This window comes from Petaurus breviceps, unplaced genomic scaffold, assembly GCF_028583685.1.
Source record: "Petaurus breviceps papuanus isolate PSGF00001 unplaced genomic scaffold, PetGlider_PUasm1.0 90784, whole genome shotgun sequence".
NCBI lineage: Eukaryota > Metazoa > Chordata > Mammalia > Diprotodontia > Petauridae > Petaurus > Petaurus breviceps.
This window is the reverse complement of record NW_027187345.1, coordinates 9,285,172-9,299,960: the sequence shown is the minus strand read 5'-3', so window position 1 is coordinate 9,299,960 and position 14,789 is coordinate 9,285,172. Positions and strand designations below refer to the sequence as shown.

The 14,789-nt window shown below is 45.0% G+C and overlaps 1 protein-coding gene across 1 annotated transcript in view; it reads right to left on the bottom strand.

The window, feature by feature from the left end:
- Positions 1-3,840: 3,840 nt before the first annotated feature.
- ZC3H12D (zinc finger CCCH-type containing 12D) overlaps positions 3,841-14,789 on the bottom strand; it is a 40,341-nt gene continuing 29,392 nt past the window's right edge. The window contains exons 3-5 of the mRNA XM_069069713.1: positions 13,855-14,089; positions 8,465-8,571; positions 3,841-6,666 (exon numbers count right to left, since the gene is read on the bottom strand). Coding sequence (XP_068925814.1) covers positions 5,564-6,666; positions 8,465-8,571; positions 13,855-14,089 — 1,445 coding nt within the window. The 3' untranslated portion in view covers positions 3,841-5,563. The remainder of the gene's footprint in view (positions 6,667-8,464; positions 8,572-13,854; positions 14,090-14,789) is intronic.

Sequence of the window (14,789 nt, the reverse complement as noted above, 5' to 3'; positions counted from 1 at the left end):
GAGAGTCAGCTAGGTGATTCAGTACACAGAGCGCTGGGCCTAGAGTCAGGAAGACTCATCTTCCTGCTTTCGAATATGAGCTCAGACACTTAGTAGCTGTATGACCCTGGGCAAGTCACTTAACCCAGTTTGCCTCAGTTTCCTCACCTATAAAATGAGCTGGAGAAGGAAATGGCAAACCACTCCAGTATCTTTGCCAAGAAAACCCCAAATGGGATCATGAAGAGTCAGACATGACTGAAAATCAATTTAACAATAATAGGAAAATAAAGTACTGACCTCCTTTCTTCCCCTCCAAAAAATACCCACAAACAACTCAAAAGAGACAGTTTCACTATTTCTAACCCAAACCATCCATGCAATGATTGTATGATATGAAGCAGATCAGGCAGCTAAAGAGTCATGAAATGAGCACTGGATTTTAAGTCGGAAGACCAAATTCAAATCCCACCTCTGACACTTAATTGCCTATACGATCTTGGACAAATCAGCAAACTCCTATGGACCACAGTTACCTCCCCTTTAAAATCAGAAGATTAGACTAAATGGCCTCTGAGGGCCCTCCAGCTCCAAATCCCTGATCTTAGGACCTGGCTTTCAATTCTGGCTTTGATTTACTACCTGTGTAAGCTTGCACATGTCACTTGGCCTCAGTTTCCTCACCTGTAAAATGAGGAGGCTGGACCAGATGACCTCTAGGTCTAGATCTTATAAATCTATGAAACTTTCCTTAGTTAGGTCAAGAGGGGGGGGGAAATCTGAATTTCCTTCACAGTATTTATCTAGGAAAACCAAATTCATTGGTCCTAAAGTTCCCTAATGGCCCAATGTATTTGTGACCTCAGGATGCAGGTATACCCTCCCCCTATGATGCTGATCACAATTCCCTATGCCTCCCTGTCCTGTATGACTCTTGGTCTCAAGTCTTCCCATATCACTTTCCCACTTCACCACACTGGTTTGAATCTTTCTCTGACCCTTGCTAATTGTGTGACTTTGGACAAAGTGAATACCAACAGGGGACCAGTCAACCTCCTGGGGACCTTCTTGAATTTTTATGCTCTGATAATGTGCCATCAGAACACACAGGTTGGTTATCTACCTTTCTCTCTCACCACACAACCAACCTCTCTTCTTTTTGACTCAAAAATATCTTTGATAGCTTCCTTCATAGTACTTTTTCATAATTTCCTGTTTGTAATGTGTCGTAACCTGCTTATGCCCACCAAGCACCACTCCATTGCCCTTTGGGGTAATCCTCAGTCTCAGTCTCTCTTTGGAGACTTTAGTGTTACATGACTAGGACATCACCTGCAGAATGCTGGTATTAGAAAGGTGGGGTTTTGTTTCAAGGAGAACCTTGGATTCATTAGAAGAACTTTGTCATTTCCCCAAAGCAATTTAACTTGCTTCACTTCTTCCTTAGTTTTAGGGTCCAAATCATGGCGGTGCCTATCTATGAAGAATACACTGGAGGATGAGTATTAGAGGTTGGCTGTCTAACTATATCTCACGGTCTGAAGAATAGGCAGTCTTCACTCACTTGGTCTTTCCTGTGTGGCTAGTTAAGCCAAACTCTGTTATTACAGCTTTCATTAGGCCTCTGTAATGTTCCAGGACTTGATCCAATCAGTATGGTACCATCCACCAAAAAGGAGAAGTTGGAGGACTCTATGGCAGGAGTTCTTAAGGGGTTTGTTTCACGGACCTTCATGTAGTCTGACGAATCCTATAGAACCCTTCTCAGAAGCATGCTTTTAAGGGTATAACATAAAATACATGGGATTGCAAAGAAAAGTAGTTACATTGAAATATAGTTATCCCCTCCACATAGTGGAGGTTAGGGGTGCAATGCCCCCACAAACTGGAAAATCCACATAAAATGTTTTGGCTCTCCCTTCACACCAGAGAAGAAGTCTGAATTATTATAGTATTAAATATAAAATATGTTAATATTATACAATACCATACATATATTTTATGTATTTCTGAGTTTTAAACTATTTCTGTGTCATCTGCTGGCCTTTACATGTCATCTGCGGTTTCTGCAAAATTACCATTTAATTTCTTATGCTGACCTGCTAGATATCGAAACCATGATGGGCAAATTTGTGATATGGAAGGAGTAACTATAAAGATGTAATTTTTTCCCATCCAAGTTCACAGGTCCAGGATAAGAATCCCGGATCTATAAGGATTCTTTCTTTGATTGGTCTCTGCACTAGACATTGTCAATGACAGGAACATCTTTGGCAAACATCTACCTTCCTATTTGATATTAATAATTAGAGGGTTGGCAAATAAAGTTATTTCTGTTATCATATCTTTTAAGCAATCTTAACATGATTTTTGATATGTGTATTGGAAAAGGAGGGCCTTCTGCTCTACTGAAGTGATTTTATTTTTTACAGACAACACAATAAGTATGTGGGCATCTTGTACTCTCAGTCCCAAGTAACAATGTAAATTGAATATGTGTCTACAGGTCAGTTTTTGTTTTGTTCTTTTTATTTAGGTAGGACAGAAGTATGAAGAAGTCAATTCTGACTCAAACTAGGCTCAGAAAATGATAAATGTGCTTTTAGGTGCCAAGGATTCAGACTCAATGTTTTACCATCAACAGGAAGATACAGCATCACATCACAGGATTTTACAACTAGTTATATTCACAGGATTCATAAAAGAGGTCTGGGAAATAGATTTTTTTAGAGTAACACACTGTACTGTTACCATGAACACTAGGCCCATAACAGTAAATGGGAATGGACTGCCCTTTGTCCCTGCATATTGCCCCAGGTCTAATCTCCTTGGGAAACTAGAACCTCTAAAGCTTCAGCAATCACAAGAAATGACAGGGGGGTAATTTACCTGCTGCTGTGGACCTGCCCATCCTGCCAGGCCATGGGGCTGGAACCTTTAGACACTGGATAGAGAGAACATTTGCTAAAAGTCAACACCTGTACCAACTAGAACTGTGGCTTGTGTGAGGCATCTTGGATGAAGCGGCTCCTTGCCTTGTGACCATGCATACCTTTCAGGGCAGAAGTGGAAAGTGCTGCTTTATCTTTTATGGGACTCTTTTCTTCTCCCCAATATAAAAGGCAATTGTAGGATAGCAAAGAGGCCAAAGGGCAATATTCTAGTCCAGCTGGTTTAGCTTGGTGTCCCTAGGCAGTCAGTGGTCCTCTGGTCCTCTGCTACAAAATGGGTATCCCATTACTGTTTCCAGAAAGAACACAGGGGATGGTGAAGACTTTGGACTTTACTCTAGCAAAAGATCCTATGAAAAATAGAAATAACTGGTTCTGATCACAATGTGAAGAAAAGCCAACTTTGAATATGAGAGAATGGTTAATGTAGAGATACATAACAAGTCTGCAAATACAGGTCATCCTCCAACTGTACCAATCAATCAACCAGGTATGTGTTAAGTACCTATGTGCCTGGCACTGTGCTAAATTCAGGAAGGTCACAGAGTCAGAATTAGGAGAAACCCAAAAGGTCGCCTAATCCAATCCCCCCATTTCAGAGGTAAAGACACTGAAGCCCAGAGAGTCATGAAGCTGTAGAGAAACCAACTGAGGAACAGGCTAAAATGGAGAAAAGTGAATGAATTTGGAATTTCACTCATAGAGAAGGCTTAGAAGTCACCTGTTTAACAACAAGACAATAGCAAATAAAGTAGAATCTCTGCACAATAAAATATTATTTAATAAAAATAAGATTCCAGGCCAAGGAAAACATCTGGACTGCCTCTTGGGGCTTCCTGGAATGGGATTTGGCCAGTGTTCACCTCTGGGTGTGTGTGTGTGTGTGTGTGTGTGTGTGTGTGTGTGTGTGTGTGTGTGTGTGTGAAATCTCTGTGGCCTGCAAATCCAGCATCAATTCAACAGGGCGATGTAGCAGACAAAAAGTAATAGCCAGCATTTGTGCTGCGTTTTAAGGTTTGTGAAGCACTTTAAACTTGTCACATTTATTCCTCACAACAACCCCTAGGAGGTAGGGGCTATTATCATTCCCATTTTACAGGTGGGGACACTGAGGCCAAGAGAAATTAAGTGACTTGCAGGGTCATAGATCCAGTTAAGAATCTGAAGCCAGATTTGAATGCAGGTCCAACCTGACTCCAAGCCCTATCTATTTCTAGGTAAAGGGTGGTAGGATATCATTACCTCCTAATGATATGCTACTAAGGGCTATGAGTAAAGGAGAATTCTGTGATAGCTGCCATATTTTAAGGACATAGAAAAGCTGGAACACATCTGGAAAGGGGCAACCAGGATGATGAAAGTTTGAAAAGTCATGTCATAAGAGGAAAAGGGGGTGGGTTAGCCTCAAGAAGAAGAGCATTAGAGGGGGATGTTGAAGAAGCATGGTTTAGTGGAGAGGGCTAGGTTTGGTATCAGATATCTTGGGTTGGAACCCTGGCACTGTCCCTTCTACTTGTGTGACCTTGGGCAAGTCACTTTAACTGCTTTGTGACTCAGTTTCCTCATATGTAAAATGAGAAGGTTGGATTTGATAGACCCTAAGGTCCCTTTCAGTCCTAAATCTATACTCCTATTAATGTAAAGCTATCTTCATATATTTAAGGGGCTGTCATATAGAAAAGGGACTGGATCAAAGGTTCTTAATATTTATTGTGTCATGGACCCTTTTAGCAGTCCAGGGAAACATAGAGATCCCTTGTCAAAACAATATTTTTAAATGCATAAATTTTTTTTAAAACTACAATTGCAAAGGAGCCCAATTATATTTAAATAATCTTCAGATATTTTTTTCTTAAGTTCACAGACCCCAGGTGAAGAATTCCTGGATCAGAATTATTCTTCTTGGCCCCACGGGGCCAGGAGCAGGAGGTAGAAATGGTAAAACAGCAACAAGAACAAAACCCACTAACTTCCTAATAATAAATTCTGCTCCATTCCAAAGCAGAATGGGTTGCCTTGAGAAGATGTGGGTTGGTTACCCCCTCAATGGAGATCTTCAAGCAAAATCTGAATGCTTATTTATTAAGGATGCTTTAACAGGAAATCCCAGAGGCAACTAGGTGATGCAGTACATAGAGTACCAGCCTTGGAGTCAAGAGGACCTGAGTTCAAATCCAGCCTCAGACATGTACTATCTGTGTGACCCTGGGCAAGTCACTTAACCCCAATTGCCTCCTCCCCCTCCAAAAAATAGGAAATCCCTTTTGGATTCTTGCTCAGGTAGAGGCTTAGACTAGGGGACCTCTGAGGTCTTTTCCAGCTCTTAGATTCTGTTACCTTCATTCAGAAAATACGCAAATGGCAGCAGGAGTGTGGCAAACTCAGTAATGGAATATCTTTCCTTGTCTTCCTTGACCTGATCTCCATGTGCATTGGGAAAGCTTAGATGTTACCCTGCCTAGAGACAAGGGACCCCTACCATACCCCTATCCTCACAATAGGAAATGTCAATTGTGCCACTGTGAGTTGCTTTCAGTAGGTTTGCAGCTCCAGCCCCCAAAACTTCACAGTCCAAAGGATTTTGGGGATGCCACAGGCACATGTGCTGCTCTAAGTTCTCATAGGTTTCCAACTCACGGACAAAGCCGACGGTTTTTCTCGATGAGTAATATCAGACTAGAGATATCCACAAGGTCGGGGAACAAGGACATGACTTGGTCCACCTCATCCTGGGGGAAGATGTTACACAGGGCTGTCCGAAGGTGGGCGCGCTCTCCAGTGCCTGAATCCAAGGGGGGGTATTTATATTCAGAAGAGTGTAGATAACTATCTGCTCTCCCAAAGGGATGGTTTCCCCAGCTGGAGTGCCCCCAAAAGGATGGACCAGGTGATTGCTTGGGTACTTGCTCTATGCTCCAGGTCTCATCGGGTTGGGTGGGATGGGAAAATGGATCCCGAGTGGGAGGGTGAGAGCAGTATACAGCCTGCTGCTGGGGCTGCTGCAGATCTGATTTGGGTATGTGGTTATTCGGGGTAAAAGTCTTCTGCAGGGCTGGGCCTGGCTCCCTAGTACCATTACAGTAAGACCCTCTGATCGTCAGGTGTCTGGAAGCATAAGGAGCTGGCATGGCCCCTTCCTGGAAGTGATCGTTCCTCAAGCAGTTACAACCCAAGCTGTGCTGATGAGACGTGACATGGCCATGGCAGCTGGAGTGATTGAGGTTGCAGCCCTGGTATAAAGTGCTCATCCCACTCTGAATCCTGGAAGTTGTGATGCCAGTATGTAAGCCAGAACCATACAGATCATCACTAAATGCCAATCGGGAAAACTGGCTTTCCAAGAACCTGATATCTCCTGCTAGGTAGTCATGTGGAAAGCCACTCTCAATGTTCTGCCCCTCCTGAGTGCAGTCCTCCCAGGTCCTGGCCAGAGTTCCCTTAAAGCTCTCCTCCACAGAAGAAACTCTCTCTTCTGTCCAACTGGAGCCTGGGCTGCTGTTTCGGCTACTGTAGTTACTGATGCTTCCCCTGGGATTCCAAGGTCCTTCTGTGCTCAGGCTGGGGCTAGACAGGGAGGAAACTGGCCCAGTCTTCATGCTGGGTCTCAGCTGCTCCTCCTCTGACCCCGGCAAGGTCCTGGTCTTGGCTCGAAGCTCATCCGCCACTGACAGCTGGATTTGATGCAGTCTCTCTGGGTGGTAGAATTTACACTTACTGCCGTAGGTACATTTCCTGCCTGCAAGGAGGGGAAGACAAGAGTCAGCCCACAAAAGGATGGGTCAAGGATGGATTCAGGTCCTTTCACTGCTGCTTTGAGTTAGCCCCACTGCCTTTTCCTCTGGTCTGAAATTTCAGGTCTTGAACCATCCTACAATGAGGCAAGGCCATGGCAAGTCCTGTGAACTGTCATAGAGCAAAATTCTACTTCTTAAGTCAGCCCAGGCCCATTGGGTGGGTGAATAATTACTGCTCTCTTCCCATGGTACCCTGCAGGCACCATGGCTATGACAGGCAGACCTGGATTGAGCAGAATTGGTGGTATGTGTGTGGGAAGGCCTGGGAGGAGGGATCTGTGTGGAAGCTGACTGTATTCAGTATGCACACATGTTCCAAAGAGATCCATCAATCATTCTGTTCTCACTGCCTAAGGACTCAGGGTGGTCTCAGCATCCAGTGAGTTGGATACCACGGAAAGAGCCACTCCTCCTGGCCCAGTGGTCACAAAGACCATACAGACAGGGTCAAACCTTGTACAACCAGCCACTAGGGCCTGCCCACTGAAATTACCTTGCATTTTATTCGTATATATTTAGTACATTCTTTTATTTGTACAAATTGTTTTCCCTTACAGAATGTAAGCTCCTTGAGGGCAAAGATTGATTTATATTTTGTATTTTTTTTTTTTGGTCTTTGTATTCCCAGCACCTAGCAGGGTATTCAAGTATCTGGAACCTTTTTTTTTTTTCAGTCATTTTCAGTCATGTCCAACTCTGCATGACCCCTTTTGGGGGTTTTCTTGGTAAAGACACTGGAGAGGTTTTCCATTTCCTTCTCCAGCCCATTTTACAGATGAGGAAACTAAAGCAAACAGGGTTAAGGGACTTGCCCAGGATCACATATAATTGTGTCAGGCCAGATTTGAACCCAGTCTTCCTGACTACAGGCATGGTGCTCTATCCACTTTGCCACCAACCTACCCTCTAGAACATAGTAGGTGCCTAATATATATTTCTTGACTGAGTGGCAGTTGCTTCCGGGCTATGATCTGAACTTCAAGGCCTCCCCTACCCACCCTAACATGGAGTCAGCATGGCCCCTTCCTCGAAATGGTCATTCTGCAAGCAGCCACGATCTGTGCTGATGAGACCTGAAGTAGCCATGACAGTTGGACCGATTGAGATTGCAGCCCTCCATGATAGAGATTGACTCCCCCCACCAATACCTGAAATTCTCCCAGTAACCAGTGCTAAGCCTTGCCTTCCCCCTGAAGCCCTCTTCACATGTACCTATTTCTGAAAGGGGGACCCATTAAGACCCACATGTGGGAGCTCACCAATATCCCTTTCCTCCACAACAAGAGACTGTGAGAAGCAGTTGGGGCAGGGGTGGGGGGGAGGTTGAGGGAGGAAGCGGAGGAGGGGACAGCACCAGAGTAGGAGGACAGACAGGGAAAAGGAACACCCCCGGAAGAGCTTGGGACAGGGGTGGGGAACCTGCAGCCCTGAGGCCACATGTGGCCCTCTAGATCCTCAAGGGCAACCCTTTGACTGAATCCAGATTTCACAGAACACATCCCCTTAATGACAAGATTTGGTCTGTAAAATTTCAGTTCAGTCAAAAGGCTGCCCCCAAAGACCTAGAAGGCTTCAAGGCCACAGGGTCCCCATCCCTGGCTTGAGAGATTCTAAAAACAAAGTGCCTCCAACATCCCCTTTTTGTTCATGACTTTCCTTGTCACTTCACAAGCTCACTCAAGTCCCCACAAAAAAAAATTGTCTCCGAACCAGCCACAGGGGGCAAAGGGTAAGACCTACCATAGGGGCAGCGCTGCCAGGAGGGCTGGGGAGGCTTTGGCTTTTTGCTAAGAAAATTATTCAGAGTTGGTCCGTGACGGCCCAGAGGATCATCAGGAGGCATGAATCTGGAAAACAGGAGAGCGGTCATCCCCAGGGAAACAGGCTCAGTGTGGTTCATTCCTCAACATCCTTCTAAGATTCTGAAGGAATGTGCTGGTTTACTACGAAAACACCTCCCGTCTCTCTAGCTCTGTAAAGCTTTGCTCTTCTTCCCTCACAACAAACCTATAAGGCAGACAGAGTGAGTATCCACTATGTACAAAGCACGGTGCTAGGCACGTTGGGGAGGAGACAACTAGGAATTGGTCTCATTTCGTGCTCTCAAGAAAATTCCACTCTAGCAGAAGAAAGACAATCTGTACCCAAATAACTATGCTACAGTGCAATATGGGAGAAGAGTTCTAGGAAAAGTAGGAAGGGCTATGGGAAAACTGAGGAAGGAGGCTTCCCTTCTGGCTGGGGGAGGGAAAGAGAAGAGGTGAGAAAATCAGGGAAAGCTTCATGGAGGAGGTAACAGTTACTCTAGACTCTGAAGGACAAGGAGAATTCTAGTAGGTGGGATGGAATGCTGAAGGGTGTTATAGGTAAAAAGAACAACATAAGCCAAGACCCAGAAATGGGAAAGCAGGTGGTCCATTTGGGAACATCAAGTAATCTGATTTGGTCGAAACAGAAAGTAGAAGAAGGGGGCAAAGGCAGACAGGCTAGGCACAGAACACAGGGAATCGACCTAATTTTTGTAAGAGATGAGTCCAGAATGAGGATCAGCCAGGGGTGGGCAACCTGAGGCCTCAAGGCCACATGTGGCCCTCCAGATCCTCACGTGCAGTCTTTTGACTAAATTCAAACTTCACAGATAAATCCCCTTAATAAAAGGATTTGTTCTGTAAAGCTTGGCCTTAGTCAAAGGGCCACACTCAAGGACATAGAGGGCCACATGTGGCCTTGAGGCCATAGGCTCTGCACCCCTGGTAGATTCATCAGAAAACCTGTGTCCAAGCCCCAGTTCTAACACCCACTAGCCATGTGATCATGGGCAGACCACTGCCTTTCCAAGCCTCGGTGTCCCCATTTGGAAAAAGAGGAGGGGGACTATTTCTGCACTATCTCTCTCAGGGGTTGTTGTGAGGACAATTTGTGTACACCTTGAAGTGCAATAGAAATATGAATGCTGTTGTTCTTGGATATTCCCACCTCTTCATCACAGACAGAGAACCAAAGCAGGGTAAATCCCCAAATAGCACCTGAGGGAGCTAGCTGCCTTCCCAGAGCCCCTTTCATCTGCTTCCTCTTCACTACTCTCCTCAGACAAAGAATGCCTATGGGAGGAAGATGTTCCCCTCACACCTCCTGGGTGCTGAGGTCCCTGGGGCAGAGGCCCCTGCCTGCCACAGGGATGGACGTGGGTGTCAGGCAGACCTGAGGCAGAGGGCTGACACATGGGTGCATGTCCCAGGAGAGAGCAAGAGACCTCTCTGAAAACAAATGAATCACTGGTTTCAATAGGCACCGTCTGCGAGTAATGGAAAAAGTAACTCAACTCCCCTCACAGATTCTAAACCACATGAAATGTCTGGGGCCTTGGCAGCTCAGAGTTTGGGGCCACAAGACAGGTAGCCCCCAAAAAAGCCATTTGATAGGGTTATAGACTCATAGAATGTTAAAGATGTGAGAGACCTTGGAGATCTTCTAGGCCAGACTCCTTTATAGACAAGAGATGAAGAAACTAAGGTCAAAGAAAAGTTTAGACACTTGACTTGCCCAAGGACACAGAGCTAATTAGGGAGAGAGTCAGGCCCAGGTATTTTGACTCCTGGATCAGTGTGTTCCACTCTACCCAGGCAGTCACCCCAGCATCGTCTCCAAGGGCTATGCCAAGCTCCACAAAGCTTGCACTCCATTTCAGGGAGGTTTCCAAACTCCTGTAAGAGACCAGGCACTAGGGGCCGGATATTTATTTTCTTATATTCCCTACAGTCCAGAGCACAGAGCTGATGCTCAAATACAGGACTGGAGGGTGGAACAAAAGGGGCATGGGCAGATGGTGGGAAGAGCAGGAGCAGAGACCCAGAAATGGGGAAATTCATGGCACATTTGAGGACCATTAAGTAAGATGATTTGGTTGAAACATAAAGTGGGCAAGGGGGAACACTTATCCAGAAGTACTGTCTGTGGTGTCTAGCGCTCTGCCTGCAGGATGAATTTATTTCCTGAGTTTTTTCTGCGTCTGGTTTTGGCTTCTCATCTTTATTGGCTGAATCGCCCCCGATCTGAACGTTCATGGCTCACTTGCCCTGCCAAATGGGGAAGTGGACTTCTCCCTATGTGCGCCCAGGCAATAACATATATTCTCAGCAATCACCTTTCAAAGGCGGAATGAATTGCAGCTGATGGAAACTTCTCCCTACTACCTGGATGAATGCAAATTTGTCCCCAGAGCACATTTCCTGGTTAAGGAAAAGCTGGGTCAGGTGGGTCACTAATTCCAAATAAGTTAAAAAAATATATAATACAGTTCAGATTGAAATTCCCCTCCAAGGAGTCCATTGGAAAGAGTCTATAGATCACCCCAGGCCTGGAGGCTGCATGTTCCAGTGTTGGACTCTGGTTGCTCAGACTACCAACTGTACACAGAGCTTCTGAACGTTGGACTCTAACCAAGAATCTGGGAAGTGGCTTGCCACGGTTATTCTCAGTGACCAAAGGCCTTGCCTCCTGAACTCTCTCTCCTGGGCCCTGGGAAACAGTGCCAAGAGCCCGCTAGGGCCGTGCCGAGGACTCTGGGATGGAGTTCCTTCTCGCCCAGGCAGGCGGGAGGGCAGGCGGGCACGGCATCCTGGCAGTGAGGGAGATGACAGGTCCCGTACAGGGATCAGTTGTGTCAGACGGACTTGGACCCTAACCAAGATGCTGTCACCAGTCCAGGAGTCGTCATGGTTCTTTAGGCAACAGTGAGGATTTGTTGGCACTCAAAGCACTAAGACTGGCCAGATTCCTCTGGGCTGGAACTGGGCAGTGGGAACCTGTGGCTACGCATATGTGGAAATAGGAGAGAGGCTGAATTTGACTACCCCAGAAAGCAACTAAATATCTGCCCTATGGTTTAGGGGGCAGCCCTTCATCTTCAGGTGCCCAGAAGCACAGGGGCTAAGGTAAAGCAGAGAGAAGCAGAGTGGTAGCTCCCTCCTCACTGACTTGACCTCCCAGACTGTGCCTGCCCTGGCTTGTGGGAAGTGACCCAACCCAAACAGCAATGAAGCTTCTCCTTCCATCTCCCTAGGGAGACCTAAGGCATAAACAAAAATACTAAGAAGTCATTGGAAGATAGATCCTGAGGCACTCTCCTAGAGACCTCCTCCAAGTTAACATTGACCCCATTAATGACCATTCTTTGGGTCTGATCCAGGGGTGGAGAACCAGCAGCCTTGAGGCCACATGTGGTCCTTTAGGTCCTTGGGTGTGGCCTTTTCACCCAATCCAAGTTTTAGGGAACAAATCCTTTTATTAAGGGGATTTGTTCTGTGAGGTTTGACTTCAGTCAAAGGGCTACACTTGAGGACCTAAAGAGCCACATGCGACCTCGAGGCTGCAAGTTCCCCACTCCTGGCTGGTCATTCAACTAGTTCTGAATCTACTTAACTATACTATAACTATTTATAGTATACTTAATATACTATAGCATAGTATGCTTAGTACTATAGTATACTTGTAGCATACTATACTATAACTACTTATAGTATACTATACTACAGTATACTTAGTATATTAGTTACTATACTACAGTATACTTAATAAGATAGCATACTACACTATACTATAACTACTTACACTATAACTACCATACTACACTGTAACTACTTCATTATACTGGCCCTCATGTCTCCATCTCATCCTCAAGGACAACAAAGAAGACCCCGTCGAATGATTTGTTGAAATCTAGGCTTCTAAGAAAGTGATTTTGAATCTGTTTTCTACTCCCCCAGTATCTCTGGAGAGTGGCTACACCATATCTATAATCTTATCCCAGTTTCCCAATCAGAAGCATGAAACACAAGCACAGTGTGGTGTGGAAGAAAGAGCTTTTCATTTGGCCTCAGAAGACCTGCATTTGAATCCTGCTTTAGTCACTACCTAGTCACATGACCACTAACTTCTGTGGGCCTCTAGTTTCATGATATATAAAATGGAGATAATACTCACAACAGATTTTAGAGGAAGGCACTAAGACTGGGTGACCAATTAATAATATGAGGCAACATGGAGTGATAAAGAGCCAGTCTCGGCATGTGAAAAACATGGTTTGAAGCCAGGCCTCTGACTAGCCTCTGACTGTGTGACCCTGGGCAAGTGACTTCACCTCTCTGTGTCCCAAGCAATGCTCTAGGACACTAGGTTGTAGAGTAGGTATAGATCCGCATGGGTAGAGGGAGTTTTGTCCCCAAAATTTCTAATACCAGTAAGATTGGGGGCCAATGCAAGAGGAGTAGCTCTCATTTCTCAAAGTCCAGGCCATACCCTCAAACAGAGGTGCCTCACCTCGTTTTATTTATTCTGTTAGTGTCATGGCCCTCTTTGGTAGTCTGGGAAAGCCTAAGGACTCCTTTTCAGAATGACATTTTTAAACACATAAAATATATAGGATTATGAAGGAACCACTTCTACTAAAATAAAGCTATAGAAAAAAATTTTTAGAACAAATTCACAGACCCCAGATTAATAACCCTTCCCTAGAGCATAGAAACAAGCTATTTCCTAGCTCAATCAGGAGAAAACAGAAGGAAAGTCTTCCTTCCCCTTCTTTTTCATTCCTAGCACTAGGCTCCTTCTGTGTCTTCTTACTTGTTTCCTTTCATTTTCCTTTACACTCTTAGCTCTTGTCCATTGTTTTTTCAGTCACCTCTGAGTCTTCATGACCCCATTTGGGGTTTTCTTGGCAAAGAAATTGGAGTGGTTTGCCATCTTCCTCTCCAGTTTATTTTATAGATGAGAAAACTGAGGCAAACGGGTTAAGTGACTTGTCCAGGGTCACACGGCTAGTGAGTGTCTGAGAACAGATTTGAACTCAGGTCTTTCTGACTTGAGGCCAGGTTCTATCCATTGTGCCACCTTCTGTGTGCCAAGCGTGAGGCTAAGTACTTTACAAATATTATCTCATTTGATCCTCACAAGGACCCTGGGAAGTAGGTGCTATTGTTACCAGATTATAATTACAGGTGAGGAAACCGAAACCACACAGGGACTCAGTGTCTGAGCCTGGATTAGAAATAGGACCTTGGGACTTCTGACAATGCTCTCCACTGCTCTCCCTGAACTACCGTTAGCTACCCGGGATCCTTCCCCACACATGCCTGTCATTGACAAAGGAGAACATAAGCAGTCTGTGCTCGATGAACCACTTCCACTGCGGGTTCTCACTCTGGAGGTCCCGGTAGTTGTCATTAGAGACGATGATGCCGTCCTTCTCGTGGGCCACCTTCACGATGTAGCGGTCATCGTAGCAGACCACCCGTTTACCATTGACCTTTCGAGATGGGGTGTACACCAGAACCGCCTGCTTTTCCAGATCCTCGAGTATATGTTGTTCTGAAAACAGAGGAGGGAAAAATCGGAATTCATGACACTCCCCGGAAAAAAAAAACATGCATTTTAAAGTTTTGATTCTAATACAGATCTCTTGACTACAAGTCCAACACTCTTCACACTATTCTACAGTCTTTTTTCCTTATAAAGTTGTTAGAATAATTTCTATACGTGTGTGCATAACACTGTACCATAACATATTGGATAGAGGGTCATCCTCCTAGCCAGGAAGACCTGGGTACAAGCCCTACCTCTGACACATACTGGGTAACTCTCTAAGGCTATAATTGTCAGAAGAAGTACCAAGTTGCACTGATAAAGGGAGTTTCTTCACATGGGAGCTCTGTAAACCAATGAAATCCCAGGACTAGTTTCTCTCTCTCTCCCATTCCTCCCTCCTCTCTTAAGATACAGATATAAATAGAGCTAAGAGGGATCAAAACAATAATTCCAATGGCATTAGGAACTTCTTGATGCACCTTCTCTGCAGATTATAGCCTTATAGAGAACACAGAGTTGTTCAATAACTTTGATAAAAAAATTTTTTTTAAAGGGTCACAGAATATCAAAGCTGGGACTTGAACTCAGGACTTCTTGCTGTGAAACCTATTCTATATCTTTGACTCACTTCTTAAAGAGACCTATTCACTGAAAGGGCATTGCCTCACTCAAAGTGAGAACTTGAAAAGACCTTAGCTTAACA